This window comes from Leguminivora glycinivorella, chromosome 14 (assembly GCF_023078275.1).
Source record: "Leguminivora glycinivorella isolate SPB_JAAS2020 chromosome 14, LegGlyc_1.1, whole genome shotgun sequence".
NCBI classification, from domain to species: Eukaryota; Metazoa; Arthropoda; class Insecta; order Lepidoptera; family Tortricidae; genus Leguminivora; species Leguminivora glycinivorella.
In genome coordinates, this window is record NC_062984.1 from 2258985 (window position 1) to 2285006 (window position 26022).

Genomic DNA, 26022 nt, shown 5'->3' on the forward strand with positions numbered 1-26022 from the left:
TTGCATACATAATATACGAGATGAGTAGTATCATGCATCACATGAAATCTGCAATTCATAGTGGAAATGTAACGTAATGGTTTTATGTCGTTTATTAAGTTAAATTTATAATTTATTATTTTTAAGTCAGACACAATTTTTGTTCCTGTCATGTCTTTGGCAACCAACTATAAGATACGGCTAAAATGGCAAGCAGTCACCACTGCTTAGCATTCGCTACAACTCCAAAGTGGTCATGTGGGTACGTGACCCGTTAAAACCTGTACTGTACATACATACATACCTACATACAATCACGCCTGTATCCCATAAAGGGGTAGGCAGAGCACATGAAACTACTCAAGTTTCAGTGCCACTCTTGGCAAATAAAGGGTTGAAAGAAAACGAAACTGTACATATAATTCGTTTATTTATTTAGGTAAATATCCAAATCAGTTATTATCTATTTTTATAAGTTTTTAAAACGCTGAGGTCTGTGTCTTACACACCAGTACCTGAGCTACCCGAACCGCTCAGAATAAAACCGACATTTACATCAGACAGCATCACACGACGATATTATTATATTCTGAGTTGCTCAGACTTCTTTACTTTCCTTTGAATTGCGACTAAGAAAAGTCGCGACTAGTATGAGTGTTTTTATGAAAAGGAAAATATGAAAGAAATGTTTTCTTTGGAGTGTGGATACGAGAGATTGTAATGATGTTGTGATTCGAATTTTCGTCTCCCTGTATTTATATTTCTGGTAGCTAACGATATTAATATTGGCCAAGGGATACTCATATTTAATGTACCTTCATTTTCGTTTAAAACACGTGTAGGTATATTTTGCAAGCCTAAAATGTCAGTAAATATTCTCATTTCGGTCGGTTTTAGTTAATTTAACATTAAAGGACAGAGATGATAAAGCAGGTTTTTAACTCGGAATATCTATAAGCCGTGCATTGATTTTAATCTATTGAGCTATTGGAAGCTTACCAGAACATCACAAGATATAATATAATATTTAAGATGTTAGCTACCATTGTCATATTTATTGTGGAGAAATTTGGTAGCTACAATCCATAATTATGATTGCTCTTTTAGCCGCTAAAATTGTCCTTAATCAAAAAATATATTTCATTAAAAGTTATCATTGGTGGACTACGTTCGCCGGAAGACTGGCTACACGCTGAGGGTGCAACAGCTGCAGTCGCGACACTACGTGCACTTCAGCTCGTTCGTAGTGCGCGTGCCGCGGCCGCTGCAGGACACCATCGCGAGCGCAGATTTCTGGCCGAAAGGTGTGTTTTTTCGGCGGTTCCGGGGCAACCTGCCGAATCCTACACCGGGGCAAACGATGCAACGGAGCCACGCTGTTACGTCATCGCCCAAATCAATTGTTCAGTTGTAAACTTTACTGTTTATTTTTTTCTTTTTCATGTTCTTATTTACTGTTTTTTTAATTTAAGTTTCATGACGCATTGGATTTATCTGTAATGTCATTGAAATATGTTTTCAAATAAATAATGGGTAAATAATAATAATAATAAGCCCACGGGGGCAGCTTGTGGCGAGCTGACGGTGAGTGGCGACACCGTGGACCCCTATTCCAGAGGGCACTTCCATCTAGCCCTCGCCTCTGCGCTTGCCTTAAGCTTGCTTAAGTTTACACTCTTAAAACAAAATTCAATCATAAAACCTTACCAAAGAATACACTTTCCAAAAAAACTATACATCAACAAAGTTTCCACCGAATCAGTTTTATCAGATGTCATACAATTTTTCCTTTAATGTTCATTTTTAGCAAATAACTTGAGAATAAAAATTCACTAGTCCCACGTTGGACGCCAACCATAACACTTACAAAATCCATAAAATACAATTTCCAAGAGACTTTGATAATTTTTTTTTCCACTGAATCAGTTTTATCAGAGGTCATACAATTTTATCATTAATTTACATATTCATCTATAGCAAGTAATTTGGGGTTATAAATACTATAGCCCCACGTTGGTCGCCAACTATTTAAACTTACAACAAAATCTAATCATAATCGCTTTAAAAATACTCTTACCAAAAAAACTGTACATTAAGAAAGTTTTTTTACAACGAATCAGTTTTATCAGACGTCATACAATTTTATGTTTAGCAAATAACTTGAGATAAAAATACGCTAGTCCCACGTTGGGTGCCAACCGTAACACTTACAACAAAATCCTTATAACACTTCCAAGAAACTGTATATTAAGAAAGTTTCTTCCACTGAATCAGTTTTATCAGACGTCATACTATATTTGTCATTAATTTTCATGTTTAGCAAATAAATCGGGATTAAAAATACTCTAGCCCCACGTTGGGTGCCAACCGTAATACTTACAACAACATCCTTATAATACACTTCCAAGAAACTGTATATTAAGAAAGTTTCTTCCACCGAATCAGTTTTATCAGACGTCGTACAATATTTACTGACTTAACAAGTTAAACTCAAGCTGGAACAAAGCCAGCGGGAGAGTACATTCGAATAACTTCCCAGATATTTATATACCCAATTTTCACTTTATTATAATACCGATGGTAAAGAGAGTGCCAAGAAAATTCATGGAGTTTATACGATAACACAAACTTTTTTGAGTTAACTTAAAAGTTGGAGTACGTACGAACATTTATAGGTCAACTGATGTAGGTATAATATTGACATGTTTATGATAATATGTGTATGTGTGTGGGTACCTAATCAAGACTTTGTACTGGTAAAGAGTATGAGAGTGCAATTTCTAAATTCACCTGTTGTTTTAACGAGCGATTTCTTTGTGCTTGATGTGAGACTGAGTACGCTCGGGGAAATCAATCCAGCGACTTGACTAGCATTAAACTATAACATACATACACACAAGAACATCTGTACTGAACGCATGTTACGATTCGCTAGCGAGTACCCGGCTTTGGTGAAAATGGTATGAAGAATTCTGGGAAGGTCAGTTTAGGACGCACTACAAATAGCTTATGTTATGTGCTATCAGAACCCCAAACAAGAGTACACAGTTGCAGTGACCCAAAAAACAGAAATCTCTCCGTTGAATTCCGGCAAAAATTCATTAAAGTTCTTAAACAACAGTAAAGTTTCCGAAGTTTACGCGCCCAGCTGTAAGCATAATTGGTTAGGCACTTATAATTAGCTATCAAAGGTACAATTAAAATCATATAAAAGTTATTTTTCTGAAAAACATTGAACCCTTTTCAGGTTGTTACGTTATTTTTATTTTTATTTCTTTGTAAAAATAACGTTATTTATTTCTATTAGGTTAAAAGAAAAGTAGAACTCTGTTCCATTTTTTGTGAATTGGTTATTTTAGGGAAAAACATCGTTAAAATTTAAATAAATTACACATATGAAAGAAAAAGTGACCAAGGCCTCCAGTGCCTGAAGCTGGGCTGGAATTCAATTTGAAAAACATTGTTACTTAAAAAATTACCGCGTGTGTACCGTTTATGTATACTATATGAACTAAATGTATCTTATATTTGTATTATGACTGAAACTCTGTATTCAGTAAACATACAGCCAAAGGACTGAAATAAAAATATAGTCCATTTTAAAAAATAATACTTTTTCATTTAGTAATATTCGCGCTTAAATAAATATGTTGTGTAAATATTTGCCAAAAACAATTAGTAAAATACGAGTATCCTATTTTGCCCGAAGCATATATTTACTGTTTTAATCATAATAATCCAATATTACTGCTACATTATTGCGATATTGTTATTACTATTATAAACACGCAACAAACAGGTTAATAAATATAAAATACACCAATGGTAAAAATTCCTTAATAATTCTAAAAATATAAATAAAGTTAATTTATAAAAAAAGTTTGTCACTGCGATATCACAATTTCGTTTTCTTTCAACTCCTTAATTGTCAAGAGTGGAACTGAAACTTGAATAGTTTCATTTGCTCTACCTACCCTATTTGAAAAATCAAGCGTGAGTTTATTTACACCGTGTCCAATAAGTCCGAATACTCACATTTTACCTCAGTTCTAAAGATATAGGGATCACAGGCCATCAAATTCTTATTTAAACTAAAGAGTATATTCCTCTTAATAAAATACAAGCACAAAGTACATGAAATTTCCGAAGTGTCTAAGAAAAACAAAGAGGTAAAGTGCCAACAAAATACTTGCTCGGCACGCAGGTGACGAGTTATTTTTTATAAGGAGAATCTGTATGTGATAAAACAGACGCCAAGTGTCCAAAATAAACTATTATGGGTACCGAGGATAGATAACGTTCCGGGCAACTAGAAAAATGTGCCTAGGTTCCAGAGCTCACCATCGGCCCAGGTGTGGGATGCAGTATGTAAGCGAGGTAAACTACCTTCAGTACTTACAGATAAAAGCGTTAAAATCAACGTTTTTTTCTTTAAAACCAAGGTTTTGGAGAAAAAATTCCTTAAAGTTAAAAAGGATGCTTGGGAATGAGTATCATGTGTCCCAACAAGACGCACCTCCAGCACATTCGGCAAATGGTATTCTAGCGTAGTTTCAGACTAATTTGGCAGTTTTTTATCCGAAACATGAGTGGCCACCCAGGCCTCCAGGTTTAGGCGTATTAGACTATTTTGTATGGTCATACATGCTTTGAAGACAAAATTTTTATAAAATCATAAACCTAGATCATTTCAAAAAGGTTATCGAGAGTATTTGGGATGAAATGTGAAGAAAACGGTGCGTGCCGCGTGTGATCCGTTTGAGAAGCGTTTGAGGCTGGTAAACAAGTTAATGCTGGAGTTATTCCAAAACATTTGTTGTGAATGTTGAATTGATAATAATGAATTGTGAATAAATAAGAGTGCCATTCATAAAATATAATAATAATGTAGTAACTATTTGTTCATTTTGTTTTATTGGCTATTTGTGCTGTATTCAAACTTATTGGACACGGTGTATGTACGAGCAATTCCCGTTAAGTTTGTACATTTGGATCACGTCTCCGATTTTGATAAAAATTGGTAGGCTGATAGAGTCCATGATGCTGAGCAAGATCCACTAGGTTTTTTGTTACCAGATTTCTATACATTTTCGGTAACAAAAAAGGAAAGTTTCATACAATCAACCTATGACATTTTGGTAAACCTAGTGGATCATGCTCAGCATCATGGACTCTATCAGCCTACCAATTTTTATCCAAATCGGAGACGTGATCCAAATGTACAAACTTAACGGGAATTGCTGACACAATGTACATTATCTGACCCCGTAGCCGAATGGCATTTCTCCGACGCCAAACGAAAGCGATACGCCGCTGGCTCTGTCGCGCCTATACGCAAGCGCGATAGAGATAGATATCTACTAGCGCTTCGTTTCGTGAGCGTTTCGTGAGCGATTGTGCCATTCGGCTAGCCACCCTGTGGTCTGCCTATCTAGAATTACGTGACTAATATGAAATTTTTAACCACAAGTTTTATTATTTTATTATATTTTGCTGCCGCTGTAATTAGGACTGGTACCTACGACTGATTGTTAATACCTAATGTTATTTGAATGATGTTACATGTGGAATTTAGGTTTAGTTCATGACGTAATACCTAATAATTCCGTCCGTTGGCGCTAGTAGAAACGAGCGCTTAATGTCACGCCACGCTATTATCCGACCGGACCGTGCCTGTGTCGTATTCATGTCATGTTTTTATTTTAAATTTATGCTTTTTTATTCCTTATTTTTCTTCTGTTGTATGTTGCCTTCCGTGATTTTTCCCACTTAATGGTCTCACCGGAAGACCAGCGTTGAAAGTCGCCAGCAATATGCTGAGGTGAGGCCATTTCGTGGCACTTTATTATTATTATGTCAGTGTTTCAGTCAGTTTATTGTCCTGTGTGCTTTCGAATAAAAAATATTCTATTCTATTTTTATTCTATTCTAATAATTGTAGTAAGTTTTACATTTCAGCGCAGTTTATCGACTGAGCATGTATTCTATCATGTTTTGACATTTGAGAACACGTTCCTCGAAAGCGTGAACGAAATTGCGATGAGAATTATAAGTCCTAGAAAGTATTGGGGGCGCAGTTAATTTGTTTCATACAATGCATTTTCCGAGACATGTTTTTATTGTAGGGCCTGGGTGCACGTTCGGAGCGGAATGTTTGGCGGGGCGGGTGAGCGTGCGTCTACCCTATGCAGCGCCGACCCAGGACACTTGTCATCATCCTCCTTGCGTTATACCGGCATTTGCCACGGCTCGGACCTGGGGTCCGTTTTGACAACTAATCCCAAGATTCGGCGTAGGCACTAGTTTTACGAAAGCGACTGCCATCTGACCTTCTAACCCGAAGGGTAAAACTAAACCTTATTGGAATTAGTCCGGTTTCCTCACGATGTTGTCCTTCACCGAAAAGCGACTGGCAAATATCAAATGACATTTCGCACATACGTTCCGAAAAACTAATTGGTGCGAGCCGGGGTTCGAACACGCGACCTCCAGAACGAAAGCCGCACGTACTTACCACACGGCTACCAGCGCTCCTATGAACTCACTCAGGACACTTGTATGAACTTCAATTATTTGAGATGCACGCCGCACGCCCCGCCCCGCTGCACGCTCAAGCAGCGTGCGCTAACGGCCCGGCCACGACATTGGTCTAAGCGCGACAGCGGTGAGCGGCAGCTATACGTGCGAATGAAAAGTCCCATCGCTGTGTCTCGCTCCAATGTATGGCCGCCGCTCACCGCTGTCGCGCTTAGACCAATGTCGTGGCTGAGCCGTAACGGCCCAGACGACATTCATTGGTCTAAGCGCGACAGCGGTGAGCGGCAGCCATACGTGCGAATGAAAAGTCCGATCGTTGTGTCTTGCTTTAATAGAGGTATATTTATGGCCGCCGCTCACCCCTGTCGCGCTTAGACCAATGTCGTGGCTGAGCCGTAAGGCCATACAATTAAACTGTAAATAAAAACTCGCGATAAATATTATTATTATTATTATTTAATAAGCAGACAGGCAGTTAAAGAACTGATATAGCCTGTATCCAGTGATCATTGTAACAGTAATCATAGCCGAGTTGTAGATGTGATGTGCTTGTCTAGTCTATTTTTAAACTGATTCACATTTTGTGCTGAGACCACGTCTTCTGGGAGTTTGTTCCAAGATCTCACTACTCGATTGCTCAAAAAGTGTTTATAAGGGTTACTGTGAGATCTATCTCTCTCTAGCTTTAAGAGGTGACCTCTCAAATATAGTATACGTAATCGAATATACATACATCTATATATGTACGCGTATTTGAGTTTATTTTTACATTAACTGGGTGTATTTTGTTTTAATTAACGGCCTAAATAAATAATGGCCAAACCCCACAATATCTGACCTGGGAGTAATTAGAATTACTGGTAATGCGTTGTTAGGCTTTTAGCAATTATAAAGTATATAAACCTGATGGGGAATTCGTTAAAAACTGGATACATTATACTTCTGATAATATATACAATGCTTCATACCTTCAATGTTCATTTCGAATCGTTAAACAAATACATATTAAAGAACATTGTTACATAGATTGACCGAGATTTACATTTAAGAAGGTTTGTGTGGTTAGTGTTACTTACTCAGAAAACGATAAACAGCAATTCCCGTCAACTTTGTACAATGCCACGTCAGCAAATTTTAATTGATCCTATTTTGTTACCAACATTTAGTAATATAATTCGACTTTCGTAAGATATATACAGGATAATTGTTATAATTAAGAAAATATAGATACTAGAGAACCTTAATGACAAAATAAAACATAATAAAATCTCAATTAATCAACAAAATCTTGGTAACAAAATAGGAATTAATAAAAACAAATTTAACTTTTCCCTTAATTTTTGTACAAAGTTGACGGGAATTGCTGTAAAAAAAAACACCGTCAGTCAAACAACTCAGTAATAAATATATAAGTACCAATTTTTGCTCATTCTTCTTCTACGACACCCACGGGAAGAAGAAGAAGAAGAAGAAGGGGGTGGTAAAATTCTTAACCCGTCACCACACGGGGTACCTACATACCTCTACAAAATTTAATAGTACGATGAAATCGACTGTTATCTATAGAATTTTAGTAGCGGCTAAGCGTCAGTGGGCCCCATTACCCGACTTTGAGCATATTCACGTCAGCTGCCAAGGCTTCTAAATACAAACACACATTTAAAATCTAAATACAAATGAAGCAAATAAATGTTCGAGTAAACTGTCACTCACAATCCACGGTCTCTGTTTGAATTGTTGATCAATACTTGTGTGTATCTCGTTTCTCCTGTATGTCCTCTTACACTGTAACGCCATGAAAATGTGCCATTTTGTAGAGAGGGTTGCATGTAAAATGTCCTGTTTTAACTGATTTTGTGTATAAATATGTACAAAGTCAGTAAGATTTATCACTGTCCAAATAAATCCTGTAGTGACGTGCGCGAATATTCTTGTAATATTTCAGGAATAAATAAATAATGTGTGTGGGCCAATTATGCTTGAAATTTTATCACTTATCTATGTGGATAAAATATCCGTCACGTTTTGGCAAACATGTCAGTGTGACAGTGACAGATATAATACCCCAGCTGGTTTATTTTTTTAAATAAAAATTTATTAACTTAATTATGACGAATTTAAAATACATCCCGACGTTTCGAACTCTTTACAGCGTTCGTGGTCAACGGGTGACTGAGGAAAAATTAATTGCACATTTTAATTTTTCCTCAGTCACCCGTTGACCACGAACGCTGTAAAGAGTTCGAAACGTCGGGATGTATTTTAAATTCATTATACGCGATTTAATCCGTTTCCATAGTTTTATTTCATGAGTAACTATCGCGGTAACCGAAGACAATATTAATTATGACATTAATATAATCCAAACATGACAAAAATACCAAACTTTTTTATTTAGAGCATAGACATACACACATACAATCACGCCTGTTTCCCAGAGGGGTAGGCAGATATCACGGATTTCCATTTACTACGATCCTGACAAACCACTTTCGCTTCACACACTTCAATAACGTTTCTCATACACGCTCGTCGGTTTCGAGTACTTCTGACCTGACCTGGCCTTTTTGCAATAATTGTTTCTCCGATTTGGTCGAGAAAGGTTTGCCTAGTCTTCCACGCCAACTGACGCTTCCACTCTTTTTTCATAAATACTTTCTTCGTTAATCTCCTCTCATTCATCCTCCCTACATGCCTGAACCACCTTAACATACCCATCTTAATCTTACATACTTATGAACTCAATAAATGTGTGTCAAGTGTAAAAAATGTTCTATAATAATAATTTAACATATTTAATATACAGCGTGTGTATTCCATACGGGCGAATATTTGAATAACGATTAGTATTGGACCTAAGGAGCCTAACCACATGGTTTTTTTATTGAATAGATGAGATATTTTTTTTCATACATAATAATTCAGCACGCAATGTATTACGTCCACATCAATTTACCTACCTAAACGTCATTACGACATGACGTTTATGTCATGTCAAGTTAATATGGACGGCGTACATTGCTGCTTGGTCAGATTTAAAAAAATAATTACTCTTAATTAATAATACTTTTTAATAAAATGATTATCCTATATGATTCGTAAGATTAGATACTGGATACATTATTCGCCCGTATGGAATCCACACGCTGTATATATTTCAACATGTACATTTTCTCATATAAAAAGATGTAAAACACTGATTTAAACTTTCACGATTATTACACATCATTATTTTTAAAATCGGGACTTAATCGCGTATAACTACATACTCGTATTAAACTGACCTCCAACGTTTCAAGGACGGCGTTGTCCCCGTGGTCTCGGAGTCTTCTCTTCGGAGTTTAATATGTAGTTATACGCGATTAAGTCCCGATTTTAAAAATAATGATGTAAAAAGATGTATTTATAAAGAATTCTAATAAATCCCCAATCCGAGACATCACTATCCCAATAAACCGTTCTCCCGAGCCTTTGCGGTTGCCTTCTTGTCAGAATCCCCCCATTGACAAGACAACGAGCCTGCTATTCCCATTGCTGGAGAGCTGACTTCTCGACGATGTGACGTTAGAAATACTTAGGATGCATTGGGGTAGTTTCGAAAGTCGTCTTATTTGGTAAGTCACATAAAAATCACATTTTTAGGGTTCCGTACCTCATAACAGAAAAACGGAACCCTCATAGGATCACTCGTGTGTCTGTCTGTCCGTCTGTCACAGCCAATTTCTCCGAAACTACCAAACCGATTAACTTGAAATTTGGCACACATATGGAAACCTGTGACCCAAAGACGGACATGTAATTTAAATTAAGAAAATTCAATTATCCCCCCCCCCCCTTTTCTCCGAAACTACTAAGCGTAAAATTTTCAAAAAAATACACGAGATAGTTTTCAATCTATAGATTACAGGAAAACCTATTAGAAATCTACAGTAAAGAGTAAGTCGGACTTAAAAGAAAAAAAAACTCAAATTACGAATTTCACTCACTGCCGCTGCAAGGAGTTACCAAATCTCTTGAAATTGTGTGAGCGCGTTTGAATATTACATAATATAAACTCATGTCTGTTTCGTTTTGTTCAAAATATCCATTATTCGCAAAAATTACTTAAGTTCCTACTAAAAAGGAGGCGCTTAAGCCCTTCTTGTAGTGTACGGAACCCTTGCAATGCGAGTACAACTCGCACTTGGCCGGTTTTTTTCCATCATATTTCTAACTAATTTCCACATTTTTATGTGAAAAGAAAAAAAATAAAATCCGCGCATACTAATCTGCTCTTAACCAATTGATTTTTCCCATAATAGAAAAATATGTATGAAAATTAAAACTATGCCTTAATTTGAGATAAAAACTATAAGGAAAACATCGTGAGGAAACCGCACTAATTCCAGTAAGGTCTAGTTTACCCTTTGGGTGTTGGAAGATCAGATGGCAGTCGCTTTCGTAAAAGCTGTTGTCAAAGCGGACCCCAGGCTCCCATATGAGTCGTGGCAAATGCCGGGATAACGCAAGGAGGATGATGATGATGAACTATAACCAGACCATTATTTTAGATAACTGCAGCTTTGTATCGCCATTTTTGATTGATTTTACAGATATCATTTTAGTCTAAGTAAAATTTGTAGTTGTAGTTGCGTTGTCTGCCAACTTTATCCTTCTTTTAAGTGTTAAAAATAGTAAAATACTGATATTAGCGCCATCTAAAGTGCGCATACTTTTTCTTTATGGTTTCGTGGGCCGTTTTTTTCTTTCTTATGAGTTCTGTTTCATCGAACCGTAAGTTTTTGACTTATTCTCGGCAAGCATTTATAACACCACCCCTTCAAGCCCCTAATACGTTCTCCAGTAGGTTCTAGTAGGCTCTTCGAGTGCTTCATGTCTTCTCAGGTTTTGGACAGCCCTTAGCTGTCTCAAAGGGACGAAGTACCTAATGATGAATGTTGTTAAAATAAAATGCCTTATTACACTGAGAGAAAATACAACCAGTTTTCATGTTCGTTCAACAAGTTTTTTGGTTAAAATAGCGCCTACGTGCTCTTTGGTTCAAACAACAAGCTACTTGTCATTTGAATCGGCAATATATTTGAATCAACAAGTCGATTTTATAGAAACAACCTGACACATATTGTTTTAAACATACGTTTGGCTGATTCAAACAGATAAACCGCAACAAGTCGAACTTGTTAAATTCACAATGCAAATTTCTCTCAGTGTAGGCTTCAAGGTGACACCAAGATAAATTGGCAACGTTTTTGATAATATTGTCAGAGACAAAGACAAGGATTAAGTAAATGTCATTGACGACCATCCTCCGGTCAGAAAACGTCAACTTTCAGGCCGCTATATAATGGAAATAGAGCAGTTTTGACGCCGCCGTCCATAGATATAGTCATCGGCAATAACGGCTCAGCCACGACATTGGTCTAAGCGCGACAGCGGTGAGCGGCGGCCATACATCGGAGCGAGACACAGCGATGGGACTTTTCATTCGCACGTATGGCTGCCGCTCACCGCTGTCGCGCTTAGACCAATGTCGTGGCCGGGCCGATAACATCGCAAAAAAGAAGGCCGCAAAAATATCAGACACAAGCCTATTTCTTGAGCCATAAAAGCATGTTCTTGAGCGATGTTATTGCCGGTGACTGATTTTTTTTGTAGGTACCTAATAAGTAATTATTATTTGCTTTGAAACTCAAATACCTATTCTAGCCATGTAAGTATTATTCCTAAAACAATCAACATAATCCCAGTGTCCAATTTAGTACATGAAAATTAAATACCAATTTGAATATAAATTCTACGTTACACAGGTATTACAGCACCTGTTTAGGGGAATCCGAACTGTGTGCGAAAAAGCTAAGGGTGATTTTTGAATGTCGTTTTAAATTCAAATCCATTGATTCGCTTGGACATTGTGTTTAGTAATTACGATGAATTATTAAGTGCTTTAAGTAGTAAAGTGCTTAAGATAGCGAAAATAAGCCATACTTAATACGTACACTGAGAGAAATTTGCATTGTGAATTTAACAAGTTCGACTTGTTGCGGTTTATCCGTTTGAATCAGCCAAACGTATGTTTAAAACAATATGTGTCAGGTTGTTTTTATAAAATCGACTTGTTGATTCAAATATATTGCCGATTCAAATGACAAGTAGCTTGTTTTTTGAACCAAAGAGCACGTAGGCGCTATTTTAACCAAAAACCTTGTTGAACGAACATGAAAACTGGTTGTATTTTCTCTCAGTGTACATAGACTCAAATAAGTGTCCCTAAAAGGGGTAGGCACAGCACTTCAAACTGCACAAGTTTTATTGCCACTCTTATCAATTAAGGGATACAAACGAAATTGTAATAATGCAGTCAAGTGATAAGTTGCTAACCCATCGCAATTGACCCCATTGAACGTATAAGTTTATAAATTAATTTAGAAGTCCCGCATCTATTCTGTCTGTTCGCAACAGACAGACAAATACTTTCTGTTCGTAATGAACTCAAAAATTAGGGAGCGGATTTTCATGCAGACTTTCCTTAGTGATATAATGTTTCTTCAAGAAGGTTTAGATGTAGGTTTTGTCAATATTTCGTAGAACTTGTTCCTCCTGCAGATAGCGAGAGTAATTAGGTTAGTCTCTAATGTAACAATATAAAATAATTTTAAAATTGCCCGTGGAATCGTTTTTACGCATGGTCCTTCATTTCTCAATTACTGATAGAAAACCCCCAAGGAAATTACGAAATTGCGGTCTGTCAAAGACGCCCTGCGTGCGTAGCCGAATGCACAAACGCTCACGAAACGCTCGATGATATCTATCTCTATTGCTCTTGCGTATTGGCGCGGCAGAGCCAATACCTTACGCGGTGTTTCGTTTTCGTTTCGCGTCGTAGAAATGCCATTCGGCTACGGGCCAGATTTAAGTCTGATTGTCATATTTTTATTGACTGATTCGAAATTCAGACAAAAAATCTAAGAAATGGATATTATGTTCGTACCTGAGGTTATTTGACACTAATACCTACATAATATTGTCTTCGGTTACCGCGATAGTTACTCATGAAATAAAACTATGGAAACGGATTAAATCGCGTATAATGAATTTAAAATACATCCCGACGTTTCGAACTCTTTACAGCGTTCGTGGTCAACGGGTGACTGAGGAAAAAATTAAAATGAGCAAAAACTACCCACATACAAGAAATATTAACGAACCATGACCACAAATAATATAGATTTCTAAGGCAGGTTCACACACTATTAATAAAGCTAGTTATACAATATTCAAAAAATTTACCATTACCATGTTAAAAAAATAAAATTACATCAAAATCATCAAAAAATTAAATTACTAATACCTACAATAAAATTCTAGAATACTTTGGTTCTACTTTGTGTAATTGATTCTATGTTTATAATCTGATTTCAATTTAAAAGTAAAGAACGTAATCCTTGGAATAAATGAATTGAATTGTAATCACGCCTTTATTCCCTCATGTAAATAAAACTGTAAATATACAGTAATAATTATAATAAGCCAACTTTTTATTATTACAGTTAACATACCAAATTGTACGCACGCGAAAAGTTCATTATTAATCTGGTTACAACCGACCACACAGGTTGACCAGCAGACGGCGAGATAGCCGAAGCACACCTCGGACACTGGCGATCAAATATATGTAAGAGGCGCGTTCCTAGCACACAGTCTAAGCTCGTGTAGGTAAACGCGTACTATGCTTGTATGAGTGAAATATGACAGGTCGACTGTTCGCGTTTTTGACAGGCGGTAACTGTGAGGTAACCAAGAGGGGGTGGGTGGCACTTTCAGCGGGGAGCTCGTGTCGGTACGACAGTACTCTTTATTATTCTATGGCCAAAGTGTCAAACGTCGCCACCTGCAGCGCTGATATGGACAGCTGTCTATCATTTGTCACCATGTCTGTCACGTTCTAACAAGTATGTAAGTGCGAAAGTGACGCATGATTGATGCATGATGATAAATACGATCAGGGGATCGATTTTTGAATTTCGAACGCACGAATTCGCCGTTCTAAAGTCTGTGGAAAACGACGTAATGCTATTTTTTTTTTATACTACGTCGGTGGCAAACAAGTATACGGCCCGCCTGATGTAAAGCGGTCACCGTAACCTATGGACGCCTGCAACTCAAACAGTGTCACATGCGCGTTGCCACCCCATTAGAAACTTGTACATTCCCTTTTGCTGTGTTAAGTACACAGCAAAAAGGAGTGTACAAGTTCCAAGGAGGGTTCGCGTTGCCGACGACTCAAAGGACAATAAACGGAACAAGTTAGTTCCGTAAGTCCTCCCGTCATCAGCACACCGCACCCTCGTTGAGCTCTGGCAGCCTTACTCACCGACAGGAACACAACACTATGAGTAGGGTCTAGTGCTATTTGGCTGCGGTCTTCTGTAAGGCGGAGGTACTACCCCAGTTGGGCTCTGCTCTAGATTCGAGCGAGACGATATCCGCTGTGCTGTGCCCTACCACACAAAGCAGAATATCATTCGCTATGCCCTACCTCCTCCTATTTTTGAAAAAGGACGGCTAGTAATTTTAAAACTAGTGGTAATGACCACATGACATAGAATTTAAATCGCTAGTATTATTGAGAGAGATATTGTTGAACGAATTTCACGAAATAGAATGGTCGAGGTTCAAAAATCGGCCCCCAGAAGAGCGCGTTTTCTCACACGAATTAAACAAAAAGTTATATAAATAACGGATGGTTACAAAAATAAAAAAATAAAAAACCTCGTTGTATTAGATCTGATATTTAGAAAAAAGTGGCCTAGCGGCAAGAGAGTGCGACTCTGTGCGATTTTCAATCCAAAGTGTTCGGATTCGAATCTCGGCTCGTAACAATGAGTTTTACGAAACTTATGTGGGAAATATCATTAAATACTTGTCAGTCGCTTTTCGGTGAAGAAAAACATCACCGAGGAAATTAATCTAATCCCAACAAGGCTTAGTTTACCTTTCGGGTTGGAAGTTCAGATGGAAGTCGCTTTCGTAAAAATCTTGTCAAAGGGGACCCCAGGCTCCCATGAGCCGTGGCGAATGCCGGGATAACGCAAAGGATGATGAATTATTTAATGTTAGTTAGTAGAGAAAAAAATAGTGCAACTAATCGGTCGGTGTAGACCCTACATTTAGTACTTACATAGCCTTACACGCAATCCATTGTCTATGGCTAACAGTGAGTCATTCATAGCAGTGGTTAGACCGGGGCTCTACAGATATACATACAATACTAGCCTTTGCCCACGGCTTCGCTCGGCTTAAAAAGAGACAAAAAATAGCCCATGTCACTCTCCATCTCTTCAACTATCTCCACTTAAAAAAATCACGTCAATTCGTCTCTCCGTTTTGTTGTGAAAGACGGACAAACAAATAGACACACACACTTTCCCATTTATAATATTAGTATGGATACAAATACGAGGAGCTCGCTATACCAAGCAAAATAAAATATGACTCTTTTTAACCCCCGACGCAAAAACGACCGGGTGTTACGCTGTGTCTTGCGTGGGCGACGGTCGCGCGACCGTCGCGCGACCGTCGCCGTCGCGTCTCACTTCCATATCGATAAGGTTTGATTTCGTATGCGTCGCATCGCCGTCGCCCACGCAAGCCACGGCGTTATAAATTTGACGTGACTGTCTGTCCGTCTGTCTGTTTGTTACATCGTAGCTCCCGAATGGATGAATCGATTTAGATTTAGTTTTTTTTTGTTTGAAAACTGAGTTAGTCGGGAGTGTTCGTAGCCATGTTTCATGAAAATCGATCCACTGAGAGTTTTTTTAAAAATATTAATTTTGTGGTTAGGTTATGTATTAACGCTGTGGTTTGCGTCAACGTAGACGATGGTCGCGCAACCGCTGTCGCGCCGCATCGCTTCGCTTGTAAATCATCGATATTTCATCGACTGATAAACTGTGTGCGTAGCCGAATAATCGCTTCACAATTCGCTCACGACTCGTTCACGATTCGCTCGCGATTCTTGAGTGTTTCGGGAAGCGTTTGTGGATTCGGCTACGCACAATGGAACTTACATGTGTGGCCGAAGCAATCGAGTCGGCAATATTTGAAAAGGAATAGGAATGCCAACTCCATGATAATGTGCCACAATGCAACCTGGCTCTCGCTTGGCTACTGAATAATAGCCAAATCGTTGATTTATGGGAAAATTTTACATTTAACGTGGTTTTAGACGATTTAACTCTATGTAATAGCACCTTGAGTTTAGTTCACTTTAGAATTTATGTAAAGAAATATGTTTGATGTAACACCACATTGTGAATAGAATTTGGATGAATAACATCTAGAGAGAACATATTTTTAACCCCCGACGCAAAAACGACGGTCTGTCTGTCTGTTTGTTTATCTGTCTGTTTGTTTGTATGTTTGTCTGTCTGTCTGTCTGTCTGTGTGTGTGTCTGTCTGTGGCGTCGTAGCTCCCAAACGGATGAACCGACTTAGGTTTATTTTTTTTTGTTTGAAGGCTGTGTTAGTCGGGAGTGTTCTTAGCCATGTTTAATGAAAAATGAAAATGTTTTAAAATTTTAATTTTATGGTTAGGTTAATAACATTTCTTGTTGAATATGGCAGTTTAAATATTTTCAGTTGAGAGTTATGTGCCCTGCGTAGATTTAAACTAACGCACTGGTCTCTGTACAGTATGCCTCCACCGTGGACAATCACTGGCTAGATTTTCCCATATCGCTGTAATACAAGTTGAAATTTCAGTAACCGTCAATATTTGGAGGATATGATTAAGTATTGCCAGTTATAAAAATCACACAATGTATAAATAGTAACCTTACCTCCTGCGGTGTATACCGGAAGATCTCGTGTGTACCGCGGTACCACTTGACGGAGTGGAGTGCCGGGTCGTTCCGTTGTCGCGTGTACTGACAACGGAGCTCGGCCTCCTTGTGGGGGTCCGTCCACCGAGGGACGGACAGCGAGGTTATTGTGTGGGACACAGTTCGAGCTGAAACAAAGAAAAGGACTTGAATACCTGTGCCTACTTTAATCGTGCATGTCATTTACGACTACTGTTAAAATCAACTTTTTAAATAGGCGAGACGACTAAAAAAAAGACTAATTAAATTAGTCCGTCAGTTAGATTATCAAAAAATTTTAGACACGTATTTTTTTCTTTTATGACGTACGTATGACGACGGTACCGTGCGTTGAAGTTTCGCGTGACGTCACGCCTAGGTACGATTTTTACTTAGAAGTGACGTCACAAGCTCCCACTCCAGAACTATAATGTTCTATATCTTTGTATTTTTTCGTTAATTAGAAAAAGCGAAAAATATGTGTTCAGTATTATTGGATGATCTAACTGACGGACTAAACATAATGCCAGTTTTTATGTAGTCGTCATCCCTATTCGAAATAAGGTCTAATTGTATCTTGTTTCGGAGAAAAGGATTCTGTAATAGCTATCAGTTGAAACTGTTTTGGATTGATTAGGTATGTTAATTTAGCTTAATGTATTATTCTGTGCGGTGTGTTTCTTAAATAAATAGAAATAAAATTAATATTTGTTTTTAGATATTGTGAAGGAAAATATAAAGGTTTACAAAAGTTGCTTAAAAATATATTTCATAACATAGCTCTCATGTCGACGAATATAGAGAGACGAACGTAAAGATATTGGACCTATGTTTTTACACTTAACACCCTAAAATGTTATTAATTTTGCAACAAGGCAAAGTAGTTGTTTGAAGTGTTTGAACGCTCGTGTATATTGAATTTAAGTCTAACCTGTGTGCGTAGCCGAATTCACAAACGCTCACGATAATATCTCTTTGGTAGCTATCTATCTCTATCGCTCTTGCGTATTGGTGCGACAGAGCCAGACTACATTTATGCGGCGTTTGCCATTCGGCTAAGGGGCCTGATACTCTACAATACCTATAATACACTTAAGAGGACATAATGTATGTAGCTTTCTAGGTTACAAATAATATAAGAGAGTGGAAACGCCACACCTACTAAGCTACTAACCCATTACCCTGAAGGCTAGGCTAAGTAAACACATTTATTCAATGTCAGAAACTATATGTCGCTATAACTTCTATTACACAATAAAGAAATTGTTACTTTTATAACTAATGTTTAAACACTGGCTGTTATAAATGTTTTCACCACACCAACTATGAAATGAAATGAAATGAAATGAATGAAATGAAATGAAATGAAATGAAATGAAATTATTTATTACGCACAGTTTTAGGTACAGAAAGGTGGAAATATATATCTAGGAATACAAGTGTGTACTTCAGAGGTATCACTAAAACTACCTTACAGGCATGCATAATGTACTTACATTCTAATCTATTCAATAACCTAGCTTATTTATAGTTGAGAAATTCGTTTATACTATAAAAGCATTTATCCACAAGCCATTTCTTTAATTCTTTTTTAAATCGATTGAATGGTAAATCCTTAATCTCGTCCGGCACTTGATTATAAATCTTTATACACATAATAAATGCATTCTTTGCTACGAGTGACAGCTTTGTTGGAGGTATATACAATTTGTTCCGATATTGTGGACGTACAGGATTTCGATAAACTTCCTTGACTTGCTGGAAGAGATGGCCATGCTGATACACAAATATGCAGGCATTAAATATGTAAATAGACGGGAGCGACAAAATATTCTGATTTTTAAAATAAGGTCTACATGAATCTAAGGTTTTCAGTCCATAAACAGCTCTTACGCATTTCTTTTGCATGAGAAATGCATCATCTATATCCGTAGATCTACCCCACATAATTATGCCATATTGAAGAATCGAATGAATATAACCATAATAGGAAGTAAGTGCCGCATCTATTGAGACTACTTGCCTTATTCTCTTTAATGCATATACAAAACGATTCATTCTCGAACATAGGTCGATTATATGCTCTTTCCAGCTGCAGAACCGGTCAAGAGTTACACCTAAAAATTTAAAACTAGTTACTTCGTCAATTTTATGACCATTGTAGTTAACATCGAGATTTTGTGGTTTTCCCTTGTTAGTATAAAATTGCATTAACTTAGTTTTGGCTAAATTAACTCTAAGATTATTACACTCTAACCATTTTATTGTTTTTTCCAAGGTGTCGTTAATCAATCGTTCGTAAGTAATGGCTTACTAGTAATGGCTTACTTTGCTATTCGAAAACAGATAGCAAAATTGCATTTTATCCACAAGAGTGGAAAGTAATTATATACAAACTTTAACTTGACGTCTTAAGCTGGCTAATAGAATTTACCTGGGTGGCTAGCCGAATGGCACAATCGCTCACGAAACGCTCACGAAACGAAGCGCTAGTAGATATCTATCTCTATCGCGCTTGCGTATTGGCGCGACAGAGCCAGCGGCGTATCGCTTTCGTTTGGCGTCGGAGAAATGCCATTCGGCCACGGGGCCAATACGCAAGCGCGATAGAGATAGATATCTACTAGCGCTTCGTTTCGTGAGCGTTTCGTGAGCGATTGTGCCATTCGGCTAGCCACCCTGTAAATGATGATTCTGAATCATAAATATCGAATAAATTGATGGATTTGATTTAATTTGATGTTTTATTGTTGGTATTTTGTTCGTGTTGGTGTGGTGAAAAATTTTGTGTTTCAATCGGTGACAAAGTTTGTTTAACCTTCGTGCCATGAAACCCTACGCCCGCGGTTCAATATTGGAATCTTTCCCTTGCTCGGGTATCAATATTGGCACGTGCGGTTAAACAATAACTTTGCCCTCTTGTAAAACAAATAACTATTTATAACTGTTAGGGCCTTATTGGGATTTATAAATAATAACGCGGACTGATCAAAATAGGCTGGTCACGATCGCTCGCCGACCGCGCGTCTCCCGTGCGTATGTCGAGTACTCAACAATAACAGAGTGTGACAAGGACAGCGTAATGCCATCACGCTGTCCTTGTCACACAATGTTATATGTTAGCTGTAACGTCTTCACCTTCAAAACTTCAATTTCCTCTCTGTAAATAAATTGCAATTTCATTATTATTCGCCATCAAATAACTTCTGCGCAAAACGTAACTTATTACGTAAAACGAAAATGTTCCGTGTGAGTAACTTCATAATATTTGTCTTGTTTCGTGCGGGCACAGAAGTTTCACGGAAGTTGTATGAAGGCGAGTGGACTTATTTTGTGGACTTGGCTTGAAAATGAGTTAAGTTGTGCCGCAAAAACTAGTGGCTTATTCTTGCTCGGGGCTTGGACGTTTTTTTATACTTTCATCAAAAGCAGGAGATCACGGGTTCAAACCCCGGCTCTTGTCAATGAGTTTTTCGGAACTCATGTGCAAAATGTCATTTGATATTTGAAAGTCGCTTTTCGGTGAAGGAAAACATCGCGAGGAAACCGGACTAATTTCAATAAGGCCTAGTTACCCTTCGGGTTGGAAGGACTGATCTGATAGCAGTCGCTTTCCTAAAGTGGCTACGCCAAATCTTGGGATTATTTGTCAAAGCGGACCCCAGGCTCCCATGGATAATACCTACTGGTTATACTAGACTTTGTCAGGTTTATTACTTCGACTTATTCCTGTGATGAGATTAATGTGGCGGAGAAAAGACAAGCAACACTGACTGAGACAAGACAATTCAGAAAACCAATACGCGTCGTCACAGTGTAGGTAATACCAGTGCGTATAAATAATAATAAATAAATAAAGAGAAATCTCGTGAAAGCCGAGAAGAACAAGTTCATATTATTAAATTATAAAACCGCCTTCAAAAATAAGCGCGTTACAAAACACGGAGAAACTAAAAAGCAAAAAATAATAAACCATTGAATCCTGCATAAATCTATTGCAATAATCTATACATCTAAATTATAAACAAATCAATTATTTTTGGAGTCGGGGCCAGCCTGAGTATGGTTGGGTGGGGCCAAACAGGCAATATAGCAAGGCGACGAACAGGTCTGGCACCGACTACAAAAATAATTGATTTGTTTATAATTTGCATGTTTAGGTTATTGCAATACGATAAGAAATCTGAATTCAAAGGTTTATTATTTTTTAAACGACTTCAAAAAAGGAGGAGGTTCTCAATTCGACTGAATGTTTTTTTTTTTTTTTGTATGTATGTTCCTCGATATCTCCGAGAATTGTGGACCGATTTTCGAACTTTTTTTTTTGATCGAACGGGTATAACCCCGAGATGGTCCCATTGGCACCAAGTCAGGGTCTGATGATGGGATCCTGGAGAAATCGAGGGAACTCTTCAAATGTTATAGGCACATGTAATGTTTTCAGTGTATTTTTCAAAGGTAAACCAGTATTTACGCCTGATGGTAATAATTTTATGTGGCTGAGCTGATGATGGAAGGTCAACTCCTCAATGGTTAGGAGTTAAAGGATAATTCTTTCACTAGTGTACATGTATTCGGACTGATACATATAATATCAAAAGGAACCACTAAAAATCAACAAATAAATAAACTTTTTTAACAAAAAATAAAACCGCCTTCAAAAATAAGCGCGTTACAAAACACGGAGAAACTAAAAAGCAAAAAATAATAAACCTTTGAATTCAGATTTATTATCGTATTGCAATAATCTAAACATCCAAATTATAAACAAATCAATTATTTTTGGAGTCGGTGCCAGCCTGCGTATGGTTGGGTGGGGCAAACAGGCAATAGCAAGGCGACGAACAGGTCTGGTACCGACTGCAAAAATAATTGATTTGTTTATAATTTGGATGTTTAGATTATTGCAATACGATAATAAATCTGAATTCAAAGGTTTATTATTTTTTGCTTTTTAGTTTCTCCGTGTTTTGTAACGCGCTTATTTTTGAAGGCGGTTTTTGCTTTTTAGTTTCTACGTGTTTTGTAACGCGCTTTTTTTTGAAGGCGGTTTTATTTTTTGTTAAAAAGTTTATTTATTGGCACATATAAATTAGGTAAGGTACAGCGGGGCAAATCCCGACTGGGGGCTCAATTGTAACTGGTCAATTTTTTTGCCATTACTACACTATGATGTTGAGTTCTACATTCTACTACACTCTATTTAACAATGCAAACATTGTAAAACATGTTAAAATGGACCATTTACATTTCCCTCCAGTCGAGATTTGCCCCGCTGTACCCTACTGCGTTGAAAAACACTGTGTATTTAGTACCTTACGAGTACATTGCTCACACTAAAAAAAAAAAAAAAAAAAAAAACAAATAAATTCACCCATCCAGAAAACAGAAACAGTCAATCTGTGCTAAGTTTCAACAGAGTATTTCAAGAAAGTTATTCTAGAAAAACTATTTCAAAAGTTGACGCATGGTTGGAGAAAAAGTACCTGTATTGTTCCACTTGTCAAAGCATACTCGGATCAGCCTCAAATTGTTACCCAAGCCACGCCTTTACAGCAAAACTGAGCGACGAATTGACTTGATTGTTTAAGAGAAGATAGTTGAAGGAATGGAGTGACATACAATACAATACAATACAACACAATACAATACAATACAATGCAATCCAATGCAATGCAGTGCAACGCAACGCAACGCAACGCAACGCAACGCAACGCAACGCAACGCAACACAATACAACACAATACAATACAATACAATACAGTACAGTACAGTACAGTACAGTGCAGTGCAGTGCAGTGCAGTGCAGTGCAGTGCAGTGCAGTGCAGTGCAGTGCAGTGCAGTGCAGTGCAGTGCAGTGCAGTGCAGTGCAGTACAGTACAATACAATACAATACAATACAATACAATACAATACAATACAATACGATACAATACAAATTTAATACTCTTTATTGCACACTTTGATAAAAAACAACAATACAAAATAAAGAAGCAACACGAACAAAGGTAAACAACAGGCGGTCTTATCGCTAAAGAGTGATTTCTTCCAGACAGCCTAATAGGGGCTGGAAGTTTATATGGAGCATTCCGCATTTTCCAACTGTAAATAATCCGCTTCTGCCTTTGGTTATACTACGACCCAGTTCTATCTCGTTTAGAATATCCCTATCCCGGCCGCTATTTGCCGGGAAATCCCGTTCCCGGGACTTTCTATAATGAAGGCTTTTCTGAATGTAATGATACAAAGCCTATGTCCATACCCTACGATATCACATTGATTGCTCTCAGGAATCACTCAGGATTTCTAAAGAAAATATAAAAATACTTGAAAAGGCTGCACTGAAACAGTAATTCTTAGATTATTGGGTTCTTTCATCGATGTACTGATTTTGGGAGATTGAATGGTAAAAGGAAAGGAATGAAATGAACGAGTTTCTGTAGAAACTGTGAATAGATATGAGAAGTTGGTAATCTCGGAAATGGAGTAACTAAAATAATTTCTTTAATTAAATTGAAGCGTAGCGTAACTTTTAATTTAATTTAATTGAAATTAGATATCTCTATGCTTTTAGATACTTACTTTAAAAACTTATTTGTTTATTATAAATGGCGACCTCGACGTATTTTGAAGCGACTGACAAGAGCGGGCAGCAAACCGTGAGGGCTGGAGAAAGGAAGGGGAGGCCTTTGCCCAGCAGTGGGACAACATATAATAGGGTAATAATAAAAAAAAATGGGCTTACTCTTGGCCCGGGGCCCTGATAGCCTAGCGGTAAGTATGTGCGACTTTCGTTCCGGAGGGCGCGGGTTCGAACCCCGGCTCGCACCAATGAATTTTTCGGAATTTATGTGCAAAATGTCATTTGATAGTTGCCGGTCGCTTTTCAGTGAAGGAAATTAAACATCGTGAGGAAACCGGACTAATTCCAATAAGGTTTACCCTTCGGGTTGGAAGGCCAGATGGCAGTCGCTTTCGTAAAAACTATTGCCTACGCCAAATCTTGGGGATTAGTTGTCACAGCGGACCCCAGCCTCCCATGAGCCATTGCAAATGCCGGGATAACGCAAGGAGGATGATGATGATGGGCTTACTCTTGGCCACAGACTAGCCAAAGGCAAAGACGTGGCCTACGATGGAGTGAGCTCGCCCAGAAGATGCCTGTTCACTTTAGATTTGAAGGTAAACAAATGATTTGTGCATTTTTGGTTGAACAACCAAATATAAATCAAGTGGATCTGTCACTGAGCAATCTGCCTTTAACCTTCTTATTTAGTTGTATACCTAAATGGGCATTTTCAAAACTTGGGACCCAAAACTAGTGACAGTTGTTAACAAAAATTAACTCGATGTCAGTTTTGTGACGACAATTAAGCATGGAATTTCAATAATAATATTGTTTTTTTCATGAAATAAAATTATGAAAACGGATTAAATCGCGTGTAATGAATTTAAAATACAGTGTACAGGCTAGACTGTGAGTGCGGCCTGTCATATGTGGGACAGACGAAACGAAGTATTTCCACACGGGTGAAGGAACACATAGCGGATGTCAAGCACCGTCGGCAAAGGTCTGCAGTCTCTGAACATGTCATGGATAAAGTCAATCATACTATAAAGTTTGACAAGCCTCTGGTTCTGGCTAAGGAGAAACGATATATACCCAGAATGTTGCGCAAGGCAATTGAGATCAAGAAATATTCAAACTTTAATAGAGAAGATGGCTTTACTTTACCACCGGCTTGGGATCCAGTAGTACATCTGATAATGGAACAAGCACGACGAAGGCTGTAAGGCATTTGTGTTGTATGTTGTTGGACATTTGCAGTTTGTTTTTGTCAATTTTGTGTAGATTATTATTATTATTATTTATTTTAGGTAATTACAAACATAAATCTCTAATTAATTTACATAGTATCGTTAAACCAATAAGGTTTGTCTCGATACCTATTCCATTCCGCGGTAGATGTTATACAATGCAACAATCATATAATTATGTAGGTATTCTATTCATTAATAATTAGATTAATTGGTTAATTATTTTTTAATGTATAGTAATGGTAATTTTTTTGAATATTGTATAACTAGCTTTATTAATAGTGTGTGAACCTGCCTTAAAAAACTATATTAGGTATTTGTGGTCATGGTTCGTTTATATTTCTTATATGTGGGTAGCTTTTGCACATTGTAATTTTTCCTCAGTCACCCGTTGAACACGAACGCTGTAAAGTATTCGAAACGTCGGGATGAATTTTAAATTAATTATACGCGATTTAATCCGTTTCCATAGTTTTATTTCATGAGTAACTATTGCGGTAGCCGAAGACAATAATATTGTTTTCTGTTTTAATTACGTAAACTATTAACAATAATCTACATTTAACATTTTTACATGTTATCTTTATGAAATAAATAAATATTATATTATTATTATTATTATTAAAACATAAAAAATAGGGATTTTAGACAAATTTTATTCTTAATTGTCGTCACAAAACTGACATCGACTCAATTTTTGTTAACAACTGTCACTAATTTTGGGTTCCAATTTTTGTTAACGCCCAAATGTTTCAATTTACCCTCAAGTAGCCTTTTGAGGGTAGATCTTGTTTACATTTTATTTAAATAGGTACAGTCAACCAA

The 26022-nt window shown here is 37.4% G+C and overlaps 1 protein-coding gene across 1 annotated transcript in view; it reads right to left on the reverse strand.

The window, feature by feature from the left end:
* LOC125233490 overlaps nucleotides 1-26022 on the reverse strand; it is a 276525-nt gene that overhangs the window by 157106 nt on the left and 93397 nt on the right. The window contains exon 2 of the mRNA XM_048139528.1: nucleotides 17358-17527. Coding sequence (XP_047995485.1) covers nucleotides 17358-17527 — 170 coding nt within the window. The remainder of the gene's footprint in view (nucleotides 1-17357; nucleotides 17528-26022) is intronic.